Here is an 18,936-nt window from a genome sequence, read left to right on the forward strand (position 1 = left end):
GTTAATGAATGGGTCATCTGATTGATTCTTTTTTGGGTCTTTTTTGTATCATTTTTTTTTTTTTTTGGGGTTTTTGGTACCAATTAAATATTACATTGAAAATGTGATACCATTGTAAATAAAGTAGCTACTCTTTTTACGCAAGCCACGCATCACAAAGCATCAACATTGTTGTAGTTACTTCTATCTTGTGCCCAGTATCTCATATTCATATTCCTATCCAACACACTACCCCTATACAACTGCAAGTCTACATAAATACGTTGAAATGCAAGATATTCATGATGATTGCTTGAAATTTTTTTATTTCTCCAACATGTTAGAATCGTACTTCTTTTCAATCTTGCATAATAAGAGGACTATGGCCACTCCATAGTACTACAATCATGGATAATAGAAATAAATAAAATTAGGTAAAAAATAAAATAAAGAAGTAAAACAAATTATACAACACAAAATGTATATTATGTTTAATGTTGCCCTTATAAACAAACTATTCTTAGTCTCCTTCAATTGAATCAACCCCACCATCAGTTTACTACAAATAAAAACAATTTGATTCATGAATATAAAGTTGTTTCTAGTAAAACTGAATCTCATCTTCAAAGCATAATATAACCTGATCATAACCAGAATACATTACGCCCAATCCTAACCCGTAAAAACCCAAATCGTGTTCGCGGGTTGTACTAAACATTGACAACCCTAATTTTTACCAAATTTAAAATTTAAACTAAGTTATCCCAAATGAGTACAAAGCACATGCTGAATCATATTTATTTTAGCGTATTCATGCATACATGATGTTAAATTATTGATTGCCTCAAAAGTATGACAATAAATTTTTAACGATGCTCTACTAGCAAAGCAAGCAGGGAGATTATTCCAAGACAAAAAATCACTTTTCCATAGTGTTCAAGTCCAAATTTTTCCCTCGTTGTTCTTTCATGGAGGCAGTAGACTCACCAATAGCTTCTTATACATGGCGGAGCATTTTAAAAGGGAGGGAGGTGCTTAAGGAGGGCATGAGATGGAGGGTGGGGATGGAACTTCAATCCGGATTTGGACAGACCCCTGTCTACCCTCAGCGTTTTTGCCTTTTGGCTCCTCACCCGTGGCACAAGCTTTTGAGGAAGCCAAGGTAGAGTCCCTCATTGACCCAGTCACCAAAGAGTGGCACTCGGCCACTATACAGTCCATTTTTTCTCCCCGTGATGCTAAACTAATTATGTCCATTCCCTTGAGCTCTATTCCTGTGGCAGATAAGCTAGTGTGGCCTTACTCTCCAACAGGTGTTTACACAGTCAAGTCAGGATATCGGTTCCTATGTAGATCGCAAAATTTTGAGGACAGTGATTATCAACCTGTTGAGACAAATTTATGGAAGAAGGTATGAGATTTACAGGTGCAGCCCAAAGTCAGAAACTTATTTTGGCGAGCCATCAAAGATTTGTTCCATCAAAAGTTAACCTCAAGCAGCGTATGGTTATTTCTGATGATTTATGCGATCACTGCAAAAGCTCACCTGAAGACACGGTTCATGCACTCTGATCTTGTCCGCTTCTCACACCGGTGTTGACCCACGATCCATGCTGGAACCTCAGAGTTTCCCAGTCATTTACAACCTTCAGGGACCTGGTTGAGTACTCAATAGAAGCAGGGGTGGATTTGAATTACTTTGCCAACGTAGTTTGGACGATCTGGCATCGCAGGAATGCACTCCGGACTAGTGATAAACCATTTCCAATCCAACGGGTCCTTCATGATGCACGGTCTGCACAAGCCTCTTATGCAGGGGCGGAGGCAAGGGGGCCGAGAGGGGGCAAGTGCCCCCGACCTCCTAAAAAAAATCTAGAGTAGCAACCTAAATGTTAGGTTATCAAGTATTTTGACCTTGACCCAGACGTTCCACACTTAAAAACTAGAGAAGAAAGCAATATTAGATGCAACTCTCTGTAACATTATTTTGTCTTTTTCCAAACAAAACAAACTTTTTGTGGGTCCTACTTAACACCCATACTGTTTCTCCTTGCCACATGTTCTCAAGCATTGGAAGTTTTTTTTTCCTGGAGTGCTTTTTTTAGGGCAATTTGTTCCTCAAATAAGGTATTCCCATATAATCATAATAAAAAATATATATATTTAGGTCCTTGTATATCAAACTAAAACCATAGCGTTACCTAATCTTTTTCTCCTCTAGTTTAACTTTTTCATAATTTCAATTTTGAAACACTTTATTTTTACTATAGAACCAATTTTAACTACTTACTACTTAAAGAATAGAGTAAAAAATACTGAATTTTGCATAAATAAAAATACAACTTTATAATTCTTTTGTATTGATTTATTTTCTCAATTTATTTTAAAGAATCAAATTACATGTTTAAATTCTATATATTTAGAATAATCTCTTAATTTGATTGTTATTAACTATGATTTTTTTGTTTTATTTATTTTAATAATATGAAACATATACTTATAATCAATTGAGATTATGGAGAAGCCAAATTATAATAATGATTTAGATTCAAATTCTAAACAAACTCATATCGAGGTGTATTTTACTAATCTTCCAATTGAACAAATTAAATTATGTATGAAAAAATAAATTAGAGTTTATATTATATTAGATTCTGTACAACAATTGCATTAATAGTATATAATTCTATATCTATTTTGTTATTAACATCGATTAATAATATTTAGATTAATTTTATTTTCAACCTTGTCTTTTAATTTTGCCCCCCCCCTAAATTGAAATTCTGGCTCCGCCATTGCTCTTATGTACGATCTATCCCTCCAAAACCTCCAGACTGAGTCGGTCATGTTCCTCAACACACGGGGTGGACTCCTTCGAACAATCACATGCTCAAGGTAAACTTCGACGAGGCTACTTTGAGAGAGGATTAGAAGGCAGGTGATGGGGTAATTATAAGGGATGAGCAAGGTAGGGTTATAGCATCCATGGCAGATAATTTTCCACTACCCTTAGTGGTTGATGTTGTGGAAGTTTTTGCAGCCAAGGAAGCCCTTAAATTCGCTCAAGATCTTGGTCTATCAGCCATTGTTCTCGAAGGGGGCTCAAAGCACACTATTGATTCTCTGATGTGGGAGGATGTATCACTAGCAGACATAGGACATCTCATAGAAGAGGCAAAGCTGTGTGGACGCTAATTCGATGTAATAGAGTATAGGCATGTTAAGAAGGAAGGAAATAAGGAAGCCCACAACATTGCTAGATATACCACACAATTATTTAACAATGTAAGTATAAAATTAAAATATATTCCTAGGTCACTTCCAAATTCTAAATACTAATCCATCATTCACAAACACTTCAATTAACAAATAAAACCATAACTGAAAGAGAAAATACCACAATAGCAAGCTTGGAATACCCACAAGGAGTGATTTTATTTGTCTTATCACCTGATTAACGGCCAACCTCGAATTGGACTACCCACGACATGGCCTCCTCGTCACTATTCTCCGGATCCACCACCCCTGGTCCTTCAAGCAGCAACGGTGGTGGTGGTGGTGGTGGTAGACCTTCTGCACTGCCGCCAGTCATCATGACCTTCTTTAGCCAAAAAAAAAAAAGCCCAATCAACACTACAAACAATACTATGGCCGCCGTGACGGCAACGGCAATGATCCCAGAGTAATTTTTGGGGCTCTAGTCAGTGGGGATGGGGGGGTGCTGAACCGCTACCCCGGGAACGGAAGACCCAGTGGGTCTAGGGAAATAGCTGGAGCTAGGAAGGTTCATTGGAATCGAAAGCGAAGTGAAGTGAAGATGGAGGATGAGAGAATGAGAGAGTGAGGAAATAGTTGTAGGAGTTAGGGCTTGGTGAGTGTGTTTCCAATAACAGTATCTGCATGCAACAACATGTAAATGCAATACGTTTACATATAGAGAATACATTCTATCCGGAGGTGGCGTAAAAGAGTTGCTTTACACCACTAATAATAAAGCGCCACGTCACACAACAACTTTAAATTTAATACACCTTGTTACACACAATTTTAACCCACATAATATCCCAAAACCCAGCGATGTTCTTCTCTCTAATCCCTCTCATCTCTGTTTCTCTCTCCCTCTCATCAAAACCCAGCAACGATCTGCCATCACTCAACGATGATGCTCCAACAACCGGCTGTGCATTTCAGCCACCCACCTCTATTTATTAGATAAGGTAAAATTTTGATATCCCTTTCTATAATTGAATTTTTTTTCCCCTTCCTTGCTATAGATCTCTGGTAACTGTAGTTGGGTATGAGCCTCTCTCATTTTCGATTTCTCTCTCTAATATTTTTTTTTCTTGAAACCCTTTGTCTTGTTTTGTTTCATAACTGGGTTTTATTAGGGAGTGTAAAGCTTGATAATATTTCTTGGGTTTGAAAATTGGTGTTGTTGGGTATGGCCGAATGTGCTGTGATTGAGTGGAAAGTGCCCTGCAGTTGACAAAATTACTAAGAATAAATTCCAAATTTCAAAACATTGACAAAATATTTTATTTTTAAGTTATATGCTGATCAAATTTTATATAAAAGTTCAAAAAACTATCTTTGGAAGGCATGACTGATTTGAATGCCTAATGTAAGTTCTCTGTTGAATTTAACGCCATATGCATTTTTTTTTCTTTCCTTGATTTCTTGTTTTTGTCCAATTGGTGCTTCCTGTTGCGTTTATCAATTTACAACAATTTAGAGGAACTCATACCTTAGCCAATCTATGAATCTTACTTTGTGCACATGTCTTGGTCAATGTGTTCAAAGGTTGTGTTTTTTCTTTTTAATAGACAAAGGTTGTTATGTTGATTTAATTGAAGCAATAGATTTTGGAGGTAAAAACTAAAAAGTAAAAAAAGCCAAATTGAGCAACTATATTTGACTTAGGAGAGAATTTGATATCAGTGACAAGTGACTTCTAATGGTCTTTCTATAATTCTATTAGTGAGAAGCAGTTGTGCCTCCTAAAATATGAGAAATTGAACAAAGATTTTATTTCCTTAAAGCTACTGCAGAACTCAATTAGTCCTACTTGTTTATTGCTCTTGGAAAGATATTACTGTCATGTACTGTGACTATAAATTCATAGCAATTGATATGTACTGTGATTTCTTGTTTTGTGTTATAGGCCTTGGGTTTTGTGGTGAGTGAAGCAAAGAAAACAAGATCATACTTATATTAAACTAACAACTAGGGTGCATATGGTGGCAAAGCCTAAGTGTTAAGTATAAAAGAGATCTTGCAGGAGAAGATGGAGAAAATTCCCAAAAGTTGAGCAAGCATTTGTAACCCTTAGTAGGAAGTACTATATGTATCTGATTTGTAGATTGCTTTCTTTGTTGAAAATGTGAACCTTGAATGGTCTCATGTTGAATTTCTTTTGCAACTTTTGTATAAGTGATTAGAGGTTCTTATGAATTTAACAAGCAAGATTTTTGGTAGTATCTTCTGTAAGCTCTGAGGTTTCTTTGTAATTGAGTCTAGTTGTGGTCTAGATTGGTGCTGGTCCTTTTGTTTTTCCTTGCTTCTGAATCTACTGTGTTGGCTGGCTTTGTATTGTTTCTTTGCTGCTAAATGAATTTCAGTCATATCTCAAAAAATAAAAAATAAAAACTTATGTTGTTTCCATTCATGATTTGCATTTGGAGAATTTTTCTTTTTATGATCTTTTGCTTCAAAACAAGCTATGAACCTGAAATGTATCCTAATTCCATATATTCAAATGTAGAAAGTATACTCAAAACACTAGTACACCATTACCAAACCAATTGATATATAAATAACCATTAGAGCATTTGTCCACAACTTATGTCAAAGATTACAAAACATGATTCTAAATTAGAAAAACAACATCCTAAGCTAGAAAAATGGCTCGACTATGTGCGCCGTCCTATGTGCTCCACTTGCAACACTTCCTTATTCAATAGATGGTAAAGAAGTTATAAGAAAACCACTTAAAGACTAATTTCACAGATATTTGGCTTGAGTAGTAGAGATTTGAGTTCAACTGTAAATAAGCAGTCATGCAAAGATGGATCCGATCAATACTAAGAGGATTCCTCAAATAATCCAATTCTTGCAAACACAAAACCAGACCACAAGAAGAGATGATAAGAGCACCATCTGTAAGCCTTATTATTTGACATGTGATACAAACTTTTTTTTTTTTTTGAGGTTAAACGGCAGAAATTTTTTTCAAAACAAAGCAAACTATACACTAGGAGCAAACTTGCTCAGTACAATATAAGACACCTCCGACTGAAAGGCTTTTGAAACAATATCAAATCTCTAGCATACAAGACATGTTCTAGAGCATATACAATATCTTCCTAATCTACCATATGTTTGTCTATCTATACAGAATTAAGAAGGAAAGGGGGCATTCCTCCACCCAAATTCCCTTAGAATTTCTCTTGACAGCTTCCCTTGCTATTACATGAGCTGCTTGATTACATAAAGATTTTGTAAAACTAAAATCTTTTCTGAAGTGTGATCAACCAATGTTCCAAAAGGGGCAAAGACATTTCTCTAGATTTTGTAGAGCTAGGAATAGATTAGTAGTCACCTTCAAGCATGAGATCATAAAAACTCAAGTCAGCAGCAAACTATATTAGTAAACTTATTATTTGACAAGTGATACAAACTGTATTAGTAACAAGAAAATCTATATAAAAGCAACATACATAGACTCCCTCTAAATAATTACAAGCTAAAATTTAAATTATTAACAAAGTCCACAAAGGAAGGGATACAAACACCACAAAATCTAGTAGAATACTTATACAATTACAACAAAAATAAATATTTTAGCTCTAGAATTGATAACTCAAAGCCACTAAATGTATGGTTACTTATCTCTATCGTTATTGTCCATATAAGCAAAGGGGTATCCTAATAAGAAACAATTACATATGGAAGCTCATTCAAGTTGCAACTATGATCCTGATGATTACCAAACTCACATTAGGCGTTCAAATTAGCCAATGTTCTAAAATTTGGAACTTACTCTCGGTTAATGCCATAGGCAAGAGACCTATACACACACCAACTACAAGCGGGTCACTTTCAGTTCAATCACTGCACATTCAGCCATAACCAATATCCCAATTTTAAAACCCAAGCAAAAACAGCAAGCTTTATACTTAACAATAAAACTTAGTCATTAGACATATCAAAATTGAAATAAAATGAGATCCAAGGGTTCTGTAAACAAAAATAAAAATTAAAGAAAAAAACAGAGGGACCCTTGACACCAACTATAGTTACCACAAATCTATGGCAAGGAAGAGAAACAAATTAAAATGAATAAGCTGCCTCCAAGCTTGAAAGACCAACCATCACATAAGGAGAAATTTAATTGGTGTAGTATTTTCTTACCAGATGAAACAAAATTTCTCTAAACCATTGAAGACTATTAGGAATAAAAATACGTTCAAAATTTTAATATTACTCTTCGGAAATGTTGAACAAAGAGAAAACTTTATATATATAAAAAAAATGTCCCAAAATAATTCTATTATAAATTTGGAACCAGATGTTTCTCTATTATAAGTTTATACATGACAGCCAATGCAAATTTTACAAATAAATAACAAAATTAGAGGTCACAATAACTCAAGCATAAAGTTTTGCAGTAAAACTACCTTCTGATACCTTTGGCTGGTAACCATCGGCAGATGTTCTTGGGAGAAGTAATAAGTTGGCCTGTGATAATGATAGCATTGCCATCAAGTGCAAAACTGACAAAACCTCATACCAAGCATTAGACATGCCTGTTTCCTGCAAAAGTATTGATCCATATAAAAACATCAATTCCACTGAACAGAGGAGGGATTTAATGACAACTAGAAATGAAAGGCAGAACAGTAATTTGAAAATTGATAGATTAGTCCTATACTCCCACCTCTGCGTCATCCTCCTGATTTACCCAAACAAATTGTACCTTGTATTGTAGATGGCTTCCTGCAAATAACAGATAAGCACCACTATTATGAATTATCCAAAACAGTTAAACATTCAAATCATGGTGGCACTAATACAGCTTAACCATCTTCAGATGGTCAGTGAAACTATGTAATGGCCACATGCACATGCAAAACGAAGTTGCTCTGTCACTGTGCATGTGGCAGAGTAGCTTCGCAACTGAGAAATCATAAACAGTGAATGGGGCTGCCTGATTCTTCTCCATCGTTTGATGCACAAAAAGTGTTTGATGATAGTTCTGTGAGACAAATGGAATGGAAATTGGTTAATCTTTTCTTTATTTATGTTTTATTCCAAGTTCTTATCTTTTCTCAAGAATCCAACATAACTTTGCTATTGCAGAGATTGGTAAAACACACCAATCTGAAAACCAAAAACTGCACTGCACCACCCTACACAGCTAGATGCATGGACACAGACACTGGGTACGATATGGTGACACAAGCAAATTTTGAAAAATTATAACATGAAATAGCAGATTGAATACCATTACGACATGGATATGACACCCATACAGCATCTCGAATGAAATGTCTGTGCATCCTAGCTACACAATCTACTTCTCAAGACAAAGTTATGGTATAAAAAACAAACAATTTTTTTCACTTTTTGCTATTAATTCCTTTAATTGTTGAAACCAATGTTGCATGTTTGGTCTCCTTTTTTTTTGGATTCTCTTATTTGTTTTTTGTATTTAATTATTTATTTAATATGATTGGTAATTTTATTCTATTTTTGTTATTGCATGAGGGCTTGAGAAATTATGGTTTCTTTGTTTTTAGTTTATGCTTTGGGTTAATTTATCTCTCTTGCAATGAATTTCCACCTAGAAAATATTATTTTTTTTGGATTATTTAATCATTTTTACTTGCAGTAAATGATGTTTGAATGTAGTTTTGTTAACAAAGTTATTAGACATGAATATACAGATGTTTTAAGTGAACGTTCATAGTGGATTTTGATTACCATGTCTAAACTAACTTGCAGTATGCATTAACAGAGTTTCCGCAGTTCTTTTTGGTGGCATTGTTGGTATTTTTTTTATTGACCCTTTCCTAAGTTTCCTTGCCACAATACTCTCTGGGTAAATTTGCAAAATAATATGCAAAAAACAGAATGTTGAACTCTGCCTTAATGTTGAACTATCCTTCTCCTCCTCCCTTTCCTATTCGTCTTCTTATTCATCATTATTAACCTCGAATGTTTCATTTTTGCAGTATTTCCATAGTTTTCATCTCCATCATTTATGATGATAAATTTGCCGATATTGGTAAAACTTACTTGATATCAACGAAGAATACATTTGCTATATATTCATTGACTATTACTATAATTTTAGTGCCTCAGTTAATGTGGACAAGTGCGTATGTAGTATCTAGTGTCTTTGGTGAACTAATCTCCTAGGGCCTTGGGGGTGCCTTTCACCTTTGACTATTTTGGATGTGATCTTTTAAGCTTGAGGGTTTTGTTATGATGATATTGAAAAGGGGGTTTCTTTGTATGTTAGAAGTAAAAGGGGTGACAATTTCTTGTGCATAGGCTTGCTAGGCCATCCTTGTGGTACTTGATGGTTCATTCTTGGTCTATCTTTTAATTTTTTTTTTTTTAAAGAATGTCAGATGATGGTTATCATGGCTGCTTGGCTTTGACAGTTACAAGTTCTTGTTGGTGGTCAAGAAATAATCATACAGTAATGCATATTTTGCTTGGTTCTTTGTTATAAAAGATTTTCTTTGTAGTTCTGTCCTGGTAATGTGACTGTAGTTTGTTTTTTCTTTTCCTGTCCAGGTAATAATGTGACTGTAGTTAGTTTTAACTTTTAAGGGTGATGCTGGTTAGTTTTCTCCTGGCACTCGCATTCTTTTCATGATCTCTTTTTAATATAGCTTTGTATGTTGTGCAAAGTAAGATCAATATTTCTTCTTAGACTACAGAACGTGCTGATTTTGATTTTTGTAAAATATCTTTTAAGAGTTATCGTCATATTTTGATATTATTGGTATTATCAAATACATATATATATATATATATATATATATATATATATATTGACATTAGTGAAAGATGAAAATGCCTCTCTCTCTCTCTCTCTCTGTCTCTCTCTCTAAATGTATGTTGCAGTGCCTTCGGAAATTGTTCTCTTTGAAGTCTAAACTAATTCCACCACTTTCCTTTTTTACATTGATAAATCACCACTTGTCCCTAAAGCTTAGGTTGTTAAGAAATATGGAATTTAATCATTTAACCATTATTCAACACTCCCCGCATTTGTAGGCCTAGACTCTCCCAGAAAAAAGTAGGCCCAACACAAAAATTTTAATATTTCGATGGGAAGTAGAGTGGAGAGGGTTTGAACTCAAAATGACTTGTTGATAGTTGATACTATGATAAACTAGCATTTTTCCTAACTCCCAAGATCTTAATTTGTTAGGAAATTGTGAAGTTAATCATTTAACCATTATTCTAACAAAATGTGCTGTTAATGTTTTTCGATATTGATTTCATTATCTTGGCATTTTGTAGAGGTATAGTGAAGAAAGCAAGCAGAGACTGGATCAAGCAATTCTTACATTCTTTCAGCATTTCAGAAAGTCTTATGTAGGTGATCAGGCCATGCATTCCTCGAAGGTAATTAAGTTTCTCTTCCTATTTTAATTAAGTTTGGTTGTTTCATATGCTTTGAGATCTCTTCTACTGTTGCAGCAGTTATATGCCTGGTTATCTGAGCTTCTTGGGCTCCATGATCATCTACTACTGTTGAATGTCATTGTTAGCAAGATTGCAACAAACCTTAAGTGTTATACAGTGGTGAAAGGTTTACTCGCCTTTTAGTTGGTTATATTTTTCTTGGATAGTATATTATATTTTTATTTGTGCTTATTCCAGAGTGCAGAGGAAATTGATCACACCCAAGCTTGTTCTTGGATCTAGCATCTGGGTAAGTTTTTTACTTATAGTCTTATATACTTGGATGAAACATTTGGAGCAAAATATTTTTGATTGAGAAAATGAATATTTTATTCGGTTTTTCAATTACAATTAACTGGTTGACCACTGTGGAATTTTTTGGGTTGCAGGTACATGACTGGGAAGCCGCTTTTGAAGTTGGATACTGTTAAATTCATAGCAGCAAATCATAACATAATTTCAGCTTTGAACTATATCTTAAAAAAAATAAAAAAAATAAAAACATTTTCCACTTTTTATCTGACAGTCCATGAAATGAATCTTTATACTTATCGTAGTCACTCTTTCCTCACATTTCTGATTTCAGGGGAGCAGTTCCATTTTAGAAGAATATAGATACTCTCCAAGCAGAACAACTTTCCATTATACTATCGGCTGGTTAATTTTTATGGAGGACAGCCCCGTGAAATTTAAGTCATCAATGGATCCACTTTTGCAAGTACTCACCTCTCTCTCTCTCTCTCTCTCTCTCTCTCTCTCTCTCTCTCTCTCTATGTGTGTATTTTGCACATATCCAACATGTGTCTTTAACAGGATTCTGCCCTGATAGTGCATATGGTAACTATGCTTCAAAGCATGATCCTGTTAATTTTGGCACTCAATAAATGCCTTTGTGTTTGAATAGTTAAATGAGATATTTACCCCTTTGGCTCCTGAAATTTTACGGCTCTTGTTGTTATTACTGTTGTCATTATTTGTACTGTTAGTCTGTTGCAATCATTGATGTTAATGTTACTGTTACTGTTATATCTTCACTATTATTGTTCTTGTTGTTAATGTTATATCATTGATGTAATGTTACTCTTATTAAGTTTACTCTTTCTAGTTTGCTTACGTATTTCTTTATCTTCTCCCTATTCCAGCAAAGGCGGCTAAGCAGGTGGAGAAATTACAAAGAAATTTTCTTTAGATTGGTATTGGTGATAAACAGTAAATTGGTCCAAGCTGTGTAGGCCAGTGAAGAATGGAGGGTTAAGCATTCGGTGTTTGAGAAGGTTTAATTTTGCCTTACTATGCAAATAGTTATGGCATTATGGTTTGGAGAATTATGACCTTTGGAGAAAGGTCATTGAGGTGAGGTATGGGAATGGGGGTGGTTGGTGTACAAAATCTGTGTCTAGGGCGTATGGCGTTTGTATGTGCAAATTCATTAGAAGTGGCTGGTTGAATTTTTCCAATTTCCTCTGGTATAATGTAGGTGATGGTATTCAAGTGAAGTTTTGGGAGGATATATGGTGTTGGGGTCATCCTCTTAAGGAGGCTTTTCTAGATTTATATAATATTAGTAGGACAAGGATGTTTTGGTCTCGCTTATGCATTACTCAAATAGGAGACTATTTTGAGACTTACAGTTTCGTCGTTTAGTGAATGATCCAAAGTCACAATCTTTGGATTTGTTTATTGATTTGATCTATTCCACGAAAGTACAAGGTGTTAGTTTTGACAAACTTTGTAGGAAGCCAGCCAGCAGTTGAGGTTTCGAGGTGAGTGGGTATTATCATTCTTTATCCCCTTGCACCCTTCTACTGTCGTATCTTTTTTGTGGAGAATGGTGTGGCAATTGAAGGTTCCTCCTCGAGTAGTTTTTTTCTTATGGACTACTTCTTTAGGTTGGATTCTAACTACAGAGAGGCATATTGTTGTACTTAAGTGGTGTTATATGTGCAAAAGGTGTGACAAATCTATAGATCATCTCCTCCTTCACTGTCCTATAGCATATGAGATGTGGAGTATGGTCTTTTGCTTGTTTGGTATTTTTTGGGTGATGCCACAAATAGGTAAGTATAAATTGAATTTCTGAACTTGTTTATTGTCAATAAGTGTTCAACTTTACTACTGTGAATGCTTTTGGATATTTTTCAGTCGTAGAACTTATGGTCTTCTCTGTTTGATTGGCGATATCCTGGGCACATGCCACTTCTCTTGAAAGGCAGCTCGCACTGGACTGACGCACCAGAGGTAAGGACAAGCTGTTAGTTTCTGCCTATGTTCGAATTTTTTGAACAGTGCCCACATATGTATGAGTAGTCAAATCATACTGGAAAGAATTGGAATCCACATGTAGCACCCTTGTAGCCGCATTGATGCTTTCCAATAAATAAATAAATAAATTAGAGGGCCAAGCAACATGATCAAACAAACCCATTTGTAAATTATATGTAGCTTACATATTTAGAGCATTCTTATCAAACCTTTCAAATGCAAAAAATTTTATTTTTTTAGCAGTTGAAAGGTTTAAGCCTCTCCATCAAACCTTTCATATTATAAAATTTTTGCAATTGATGAATAGTGCCATTTCAAATATGAAATGGCACTATTCATCAATTGTAAAAATTTATATTACTTTTTTATTCTGTGGGGCCCACTTTTATATTACTTTTAGAGAGGAAAAATAAGAAATTAGTGAAAAATAATAAAAAAACAATATTTAAATGAAATTGTAAAAAAATTAGACGTTTTTATATAGATTGTATTGTAAAGTAGTGTGTTATATGTTATAAATATAGGTTTTGAGAGGATAAATACTAAATTTTTTAGAAGGTTTGATAAGAACGTTGTTATATACTTATATCTAACCGGTTAATGAGATTAACAAAATTGCATACAAATATTACTTAGTGTAAGTAAAAGTAATAAAAATCACCAAAAAAGAAAAATTTAAAAGTGTGTTTGAATATTGTTTATTTGCTGAAAATTGTAAATTTATTGTTAAAAGCACTGTAACACAATAACTTTTAAAAAGGTAAAGAGTAGGGCTCAAATTTATTTTAAAGTATGTGAAAAAAAATGAATTTAATAGTACGTAAATAGTAGTTGTGAGACCCGCTAAAAAAAAATATTGAATGCGCGAATAGGAAACGCACGGGGAAAATTACAAAAAGTCAAACAAATTACAGGGAAAATAAAATGAAATAGCATAGATATGAATGGGAGAGTGGGAAGGCAAGATGGCAGGCCTAAGAATAGGAATAGGTGGCAGGGCAGCTGCCAACTGGCAACTGGCAAATCAAATCCGAAATTGAAGATGAAGAGACGTGGGAATGGGATGTGAGTATTAAGTCCGTACCACTACCAATACCAAAACTAACACTAAGAGCATCCACAGCAGTGGAGCTAAAAAATTAGCTTTTTAGCTTCACCAAAAGTTACTTTATCTATTTTACCTATACATATTTACACACATGCTGCAGCAGTGGATCTATTTTAACTTTCAACACAATAAAATAATATAAATATCACAATAAAATAATATATCTCCAACAACAAAATAATATATCTCACAACTCAAAAAACATTCACAGCACCAACCACAACCACCTTTGCCATCAGCCACAGTCACAACCACCACCACCACCACCACTAGCAGTCCACAGCAGCAAAAAAAAAAAAAAAAACCCAACCGAAATCTCCAATCTTTTTCCTCAACCCAGACCAAACAAAATCACCAATTATAAACAATATAAAAAATCACCAATCATAGAGCTGGGCTTCGATGAGGAGGACAGTGTCGGCGTGGGTCTGATCGGCGGAAGAGAAGTGGGTCTGAGGCGGAGGCTAATCGGCGGATCTGCGTTGGGTGACTATTGAGATGGTGGACTGGATATTGGCGTGGGTCTGATCGGCGGAAGAGAAGTGGGTTTGAGGCGAAGGCTGATCGGCGGATCGGCGGTGAATCGGCGTTGGGTGAGCATTGAGATGGTGGACTGGACATCGGCGTGGGTCTGATCGGCGGTGAGCTTGAGAGAGTTGAGAGCTTTGAGAGGGTTGATCGGCGCGGGCTGAGGGTTGATCGGCGGTGAGCTTGAGAGAGTTGAGAGTTGAGAGCCTTGAGAGGGTTGATCGGCGTGGGTCTCAGCTGATCGGCGTGGGTCTCAGCTGACGTTGAAGGCGGCATCGGCGGCGGTGAGCTTGAGAGAGTGAACTTGAGAGACTTGAGAGTTCCGATTAGAGTGACTGTGAGAGAGAAAGAGAGAGGGGAGCGTGAATAAAAGAGAGACTTGAGAGTTCCTATTATTTTTTAATCCCAAACTCGAATAAAAAAAATCTTTTTTTTTTTTATAGCTCTCAGCTACAGTGCTCATGTATTGATACATGAGCACTGTAGCACAAAGCTAAAATTTTTTAGCTTTGCCTCCACTGCTGCAAGAGGGTTTTTTGGGTTTGAGTGGAGCTAAAATAGCTATATAGCTATTTAGCTCTACTACTGTGGATGCTCTAACACGCCTTTCAGCTTCTGTACTACACTACTTACTTCTTTGGCGCGCTGCTCATTATTTTATCCTTTCAAATTTGTACTGTCAAAAATCGTATCGTTTTAATAAATAAAACAAACGCACTCTTTCTCCCTGCTTCCCCTGCCTTGCCTTGCCTTGCCTTGGATTGCATATCTCTCTCTTCTCCTCCTCCTCCAATGGCGTTCCATGGTCTCTCTCCCACTTTTTTATTTTTCATTCTTCATTTTTTTTATATTATATGTGTAATCCCTAATCTATGTATTTTATTGTTTTTATGTCACATGTTCAGTTATGTTTACATTCACTCACCGTTTGATTTATTCTCTCTCTCTCTCTCTCTCTCTCTCTCTCTCTCTCTCTCTCTTTTAATTAATTAGTGTATATATATTTACTATTTACTGTATCTTTTATATAAATCTGGACTCTGCAGTTTATTCATTTTGTTATTATTACTATTTGTGTACTTGTGCTATGAAACAATGTTGTAGTAGTAGTTCTCTTATGTACGTTGGTGTGTTTGTTTTGCAGTTCCAGGCCATCCTGAACTTGGTTCTGTGATTAGTGCTGTTGTTTATGCCGCTAACTCTGGAAATCTTGCACCCCTCAAGAGTATAATAATCATAATAATCTTTCCATGTTTCTTTTCTTTCAATTCTCACTCTAAACACACTTCTTACTTCCCTTTTACAGTTTAACGATCTTTTATTATTATGTTCTTGCAATCTTGCTTCATTTATTTCCTTGGCATGTTCTAGCAGGATTGGATAAAGGGTTGCTGAAAATGGCAGTGTGTATTCCGGATTCGGAGGGTCGAACCCTTTTCCATTATGCAGCTGCTACAGGAAAGACCCATGTCTCCAAGTATTTTATGGAGCAACTCAAATAAGTCTTAATCCCAATGATATTAGGCTGGCCCTATGGATCCTGTTAACTATTTGTCATCATATATATATATACATATTAGGATTAAATGAAAATGTTACACCGGTCCATAACTTTTTTTAGGATTAAAAATTTGAAAATTTTGATTATTAGATTTCATATTTTCATTACTCTTACTATGCACGCCAAATTATGTGTTTTGTGTATAATTTGAAGGTTAAAAAACATGAAATTTAAACAATTTATGATGAGATAGTTATTGATCTTTAGTCATCTTAATATTTTGCAAGCATGGTATAAGGAAATAATGTAATCTAATGGTTAATGTGTCAAAATACTCATTCAATGAAAAACTGTGAGGTGCTGTAAAATTAAAATAAAGTTACACTAAGTGTAACTTAAATCTAAACATATGTGTGTGTGTATATAAACCATGTCTCTCTATTTTACATTTTAGTAGTTTTTCTTTTTTAATTTTTGAATGAGATGGGGGGGCTAGCCTGATATCTCTCTAGTCTGTTGGTTGAAAGAAATGGATAATAATCTCTTGTGTACTCATTTTTTTTGGATTATGTTATTTTACCCTACCTAACAGCAGCAATGGCAACCCAACCTAGTGGCTGTAGTGATGATTGAAAAGTGAAAATGCCCAGGGGACAAGATTGAGTAGCCTAACTCCCTGTTGCATCTTTTCATTTTATGGAAATTGATTTATATCGAAGGTTGTGTTGTGCTTGTGGTTGGAGAAGAACACCTACTCTAATAGATGCACACTTGTCTCTGTGAAATTTCCATTGTAGTCATGACCAACGTTCATGTCTTCTGATGAAATTACTCGAAAAATATGAGGGTTTGTGTTATTGTGATGGAATTTGGAGTTGATCAGACATGTGGCCCTGTTGTCCACATTAGCTGCCATATGTGTTATTTTTTAGGGTCTATCCTGACTGAGTTCATTTACTTGATATAAAATTTTTGATTTATCTTAGTTTTGGTTAAATGTGGAATCAATTGGAAAAAAAGAATTATCTTTTCTGTTTTCTAAGATCTAAGCATATTAGCTTCTGCCCCTCTCTTTGCATCTGCATTTTTTTAATAAGTGAAGAACATAAATTAAATAAGTAATGACTAATGAACAATGTATGCAATTGAAAACATACATGCAGACATATATCAAATGTTTTATGCTTTTTTTTTTCTATATGTTAGTTGCATTTTGAGTTTTTGTTTTTGTCTTTGTTTTTACTCTCATTCTTATTAAATGGTTCTTAGATCTCTCTCTCTCTCTCTCTCTCTTTTTCACTCACAAGGGTCTTTTCTTACTCACTTAATAATGCAGGTTACCACACCATTGTTGAAATTCATGGCTGAATTTGTGCTAAACAAAGCCCAGAGTTTGACCTTTGACTCTTCTTTTCGAAATGGCATACTTCGTTTACGTGAAGTCAGTAAATTAGCTTGTTCTGTTTGGGTCAAGGATTTTATCTCTTCCAAATGTTGCAGATTTATATGCCTTTAAATACAAGGGTATATGGATTTCCTTAATTATTATTTCAAGAGGTAAGAAAGTAAAACTTGTTTTACTTTATTTGCCTGGTGGTTTTGTTGACTGTGATGTTGAAGTCTAATAGGATCTTTTGTTGGGTCAGTGGTAGTTTGGTTTGTGTATTATTCTGTTTTTGTATTTTTCCTTTATCTAAGAATGGAAATTATATTTGTTTCTTGAGTAGCTTTTTGTGTAGTTGTACTTTTTACAAAAAATAGCACTTTTTTTTTAATGCACCTATTACATGTTCTTGAATATGCTGGACATAGATTATATAATCTCTTGCATCTTTTGAACCTTTTTCTTGACAAATTCATACATGCAATAAAATTCGTATGACCTTTTTTGAATTTTATTGATCTTCTGAATTCAGATTATAATTCTTTAGGAGTTGCTTTGCTATACTAGCATTCTTTGTGCATTGGAGCTCTTGCCCCCCTCTTTTTTTAGGTTCATTTGAGCTTCCTCCTTAATTTAATAAATTTATTTTATTTTCTAAACAAGATCTTTCAAAAAATTTATCTTACCTAGTAATGCTGAGTTTAATGAGAAAAGTCCGGGGATATACATTGGTATTAGCTTTAAATATAAGAAATAGAAATGTTGTAGTTTGTCAATCTAGAATAAATATATGTTACTGCCTTATTTTCTTCGTATAGAAGTCATAGATTAACCTCAGGTTCATATTTTATTAATTCAATTTTGTAGAGACACTGTAGAAGCACCTCAGTGCAATGCAACCTCATCCTTACTAGAAGGGGTCATCTGAAGTTTGTCATAGCATATGACTTTGTATAGGATAATTTTGTTGGTCAAATCACAGGTCATCATGTCTTTCTTGCTATTTGCTACATCAATATTCTTTGCTATATTAATAGTTGTTTTATTTTAGCATTTCTGCTGTCCTTGTTGAGACTAGTGTTTGACCTGGTGCATGCAACATGTGTATCTCTTTTACTATTTGAGTAGATGAAATAATTATATCGCTATCTTGTTCTTGTAATTATGAGTCTAATCGTCTCCTCATAGTCAACTATCCATAATGTTTCATGATGAAGGCGTTGACATCAAAATGATTTCTTAAACTAAGCTTTGTTTTTGCTTTTCTTTCTTCCCCTTTCAATTTATTTTAATGAACTTAAATCATTAAAAGGGAGCTACGTTTATGTTGAGAGCAAGGTCTGACCAAAGGGCTGTTATATAAAGATCAGTACTCTACTTTGGAACATTCAAGCCATAGAGTTAATTAGAATTTTGCTTAATCTTTCTCTTGACAACTTCAAATCTCTTGATATCACTAGGGTGAATTTA

General features: G+C 34.7%; 1 protein-coding gene across 1 annotated transcript; it reads left to right on the plus strand.

Moving 5' to 3' along the window:
- The first annotated feature begins 1,030 nt into the window (after window positions 1–1,030).
- On the plus strand, window positions 1,031–1,551 carry LOC142616757 (uncharacterized). Its single transcript, XM_075789543.1, has 2 exons — window positions 1,031–1,390; window positions 1,480–1,551. Exons 1-2 carry the CDS (start codon window positions 1,031–1,033, stop codon window positions 1,549–1,551), a joined length of 432 nt encoding a protein of 143 aa, XP_075645658.1.
- Window positions 1,552–18,936: the final 17,385 nt, after the last annotated feature.

Source organism: Castanea sativa, chromosome 11, assembly GCF_040712315.1.
Source record: "Castanea sativa cultivar Marrone di Chiusa Pesio chromosome 11, ASM4071231v1".
NCBI classification, from domain to species: Eukaryota; Viridiplantae; Streptophyta; class Magnoliopsida; order Fagales; family Fagaceae; genus Castanea; species Castanea sativa.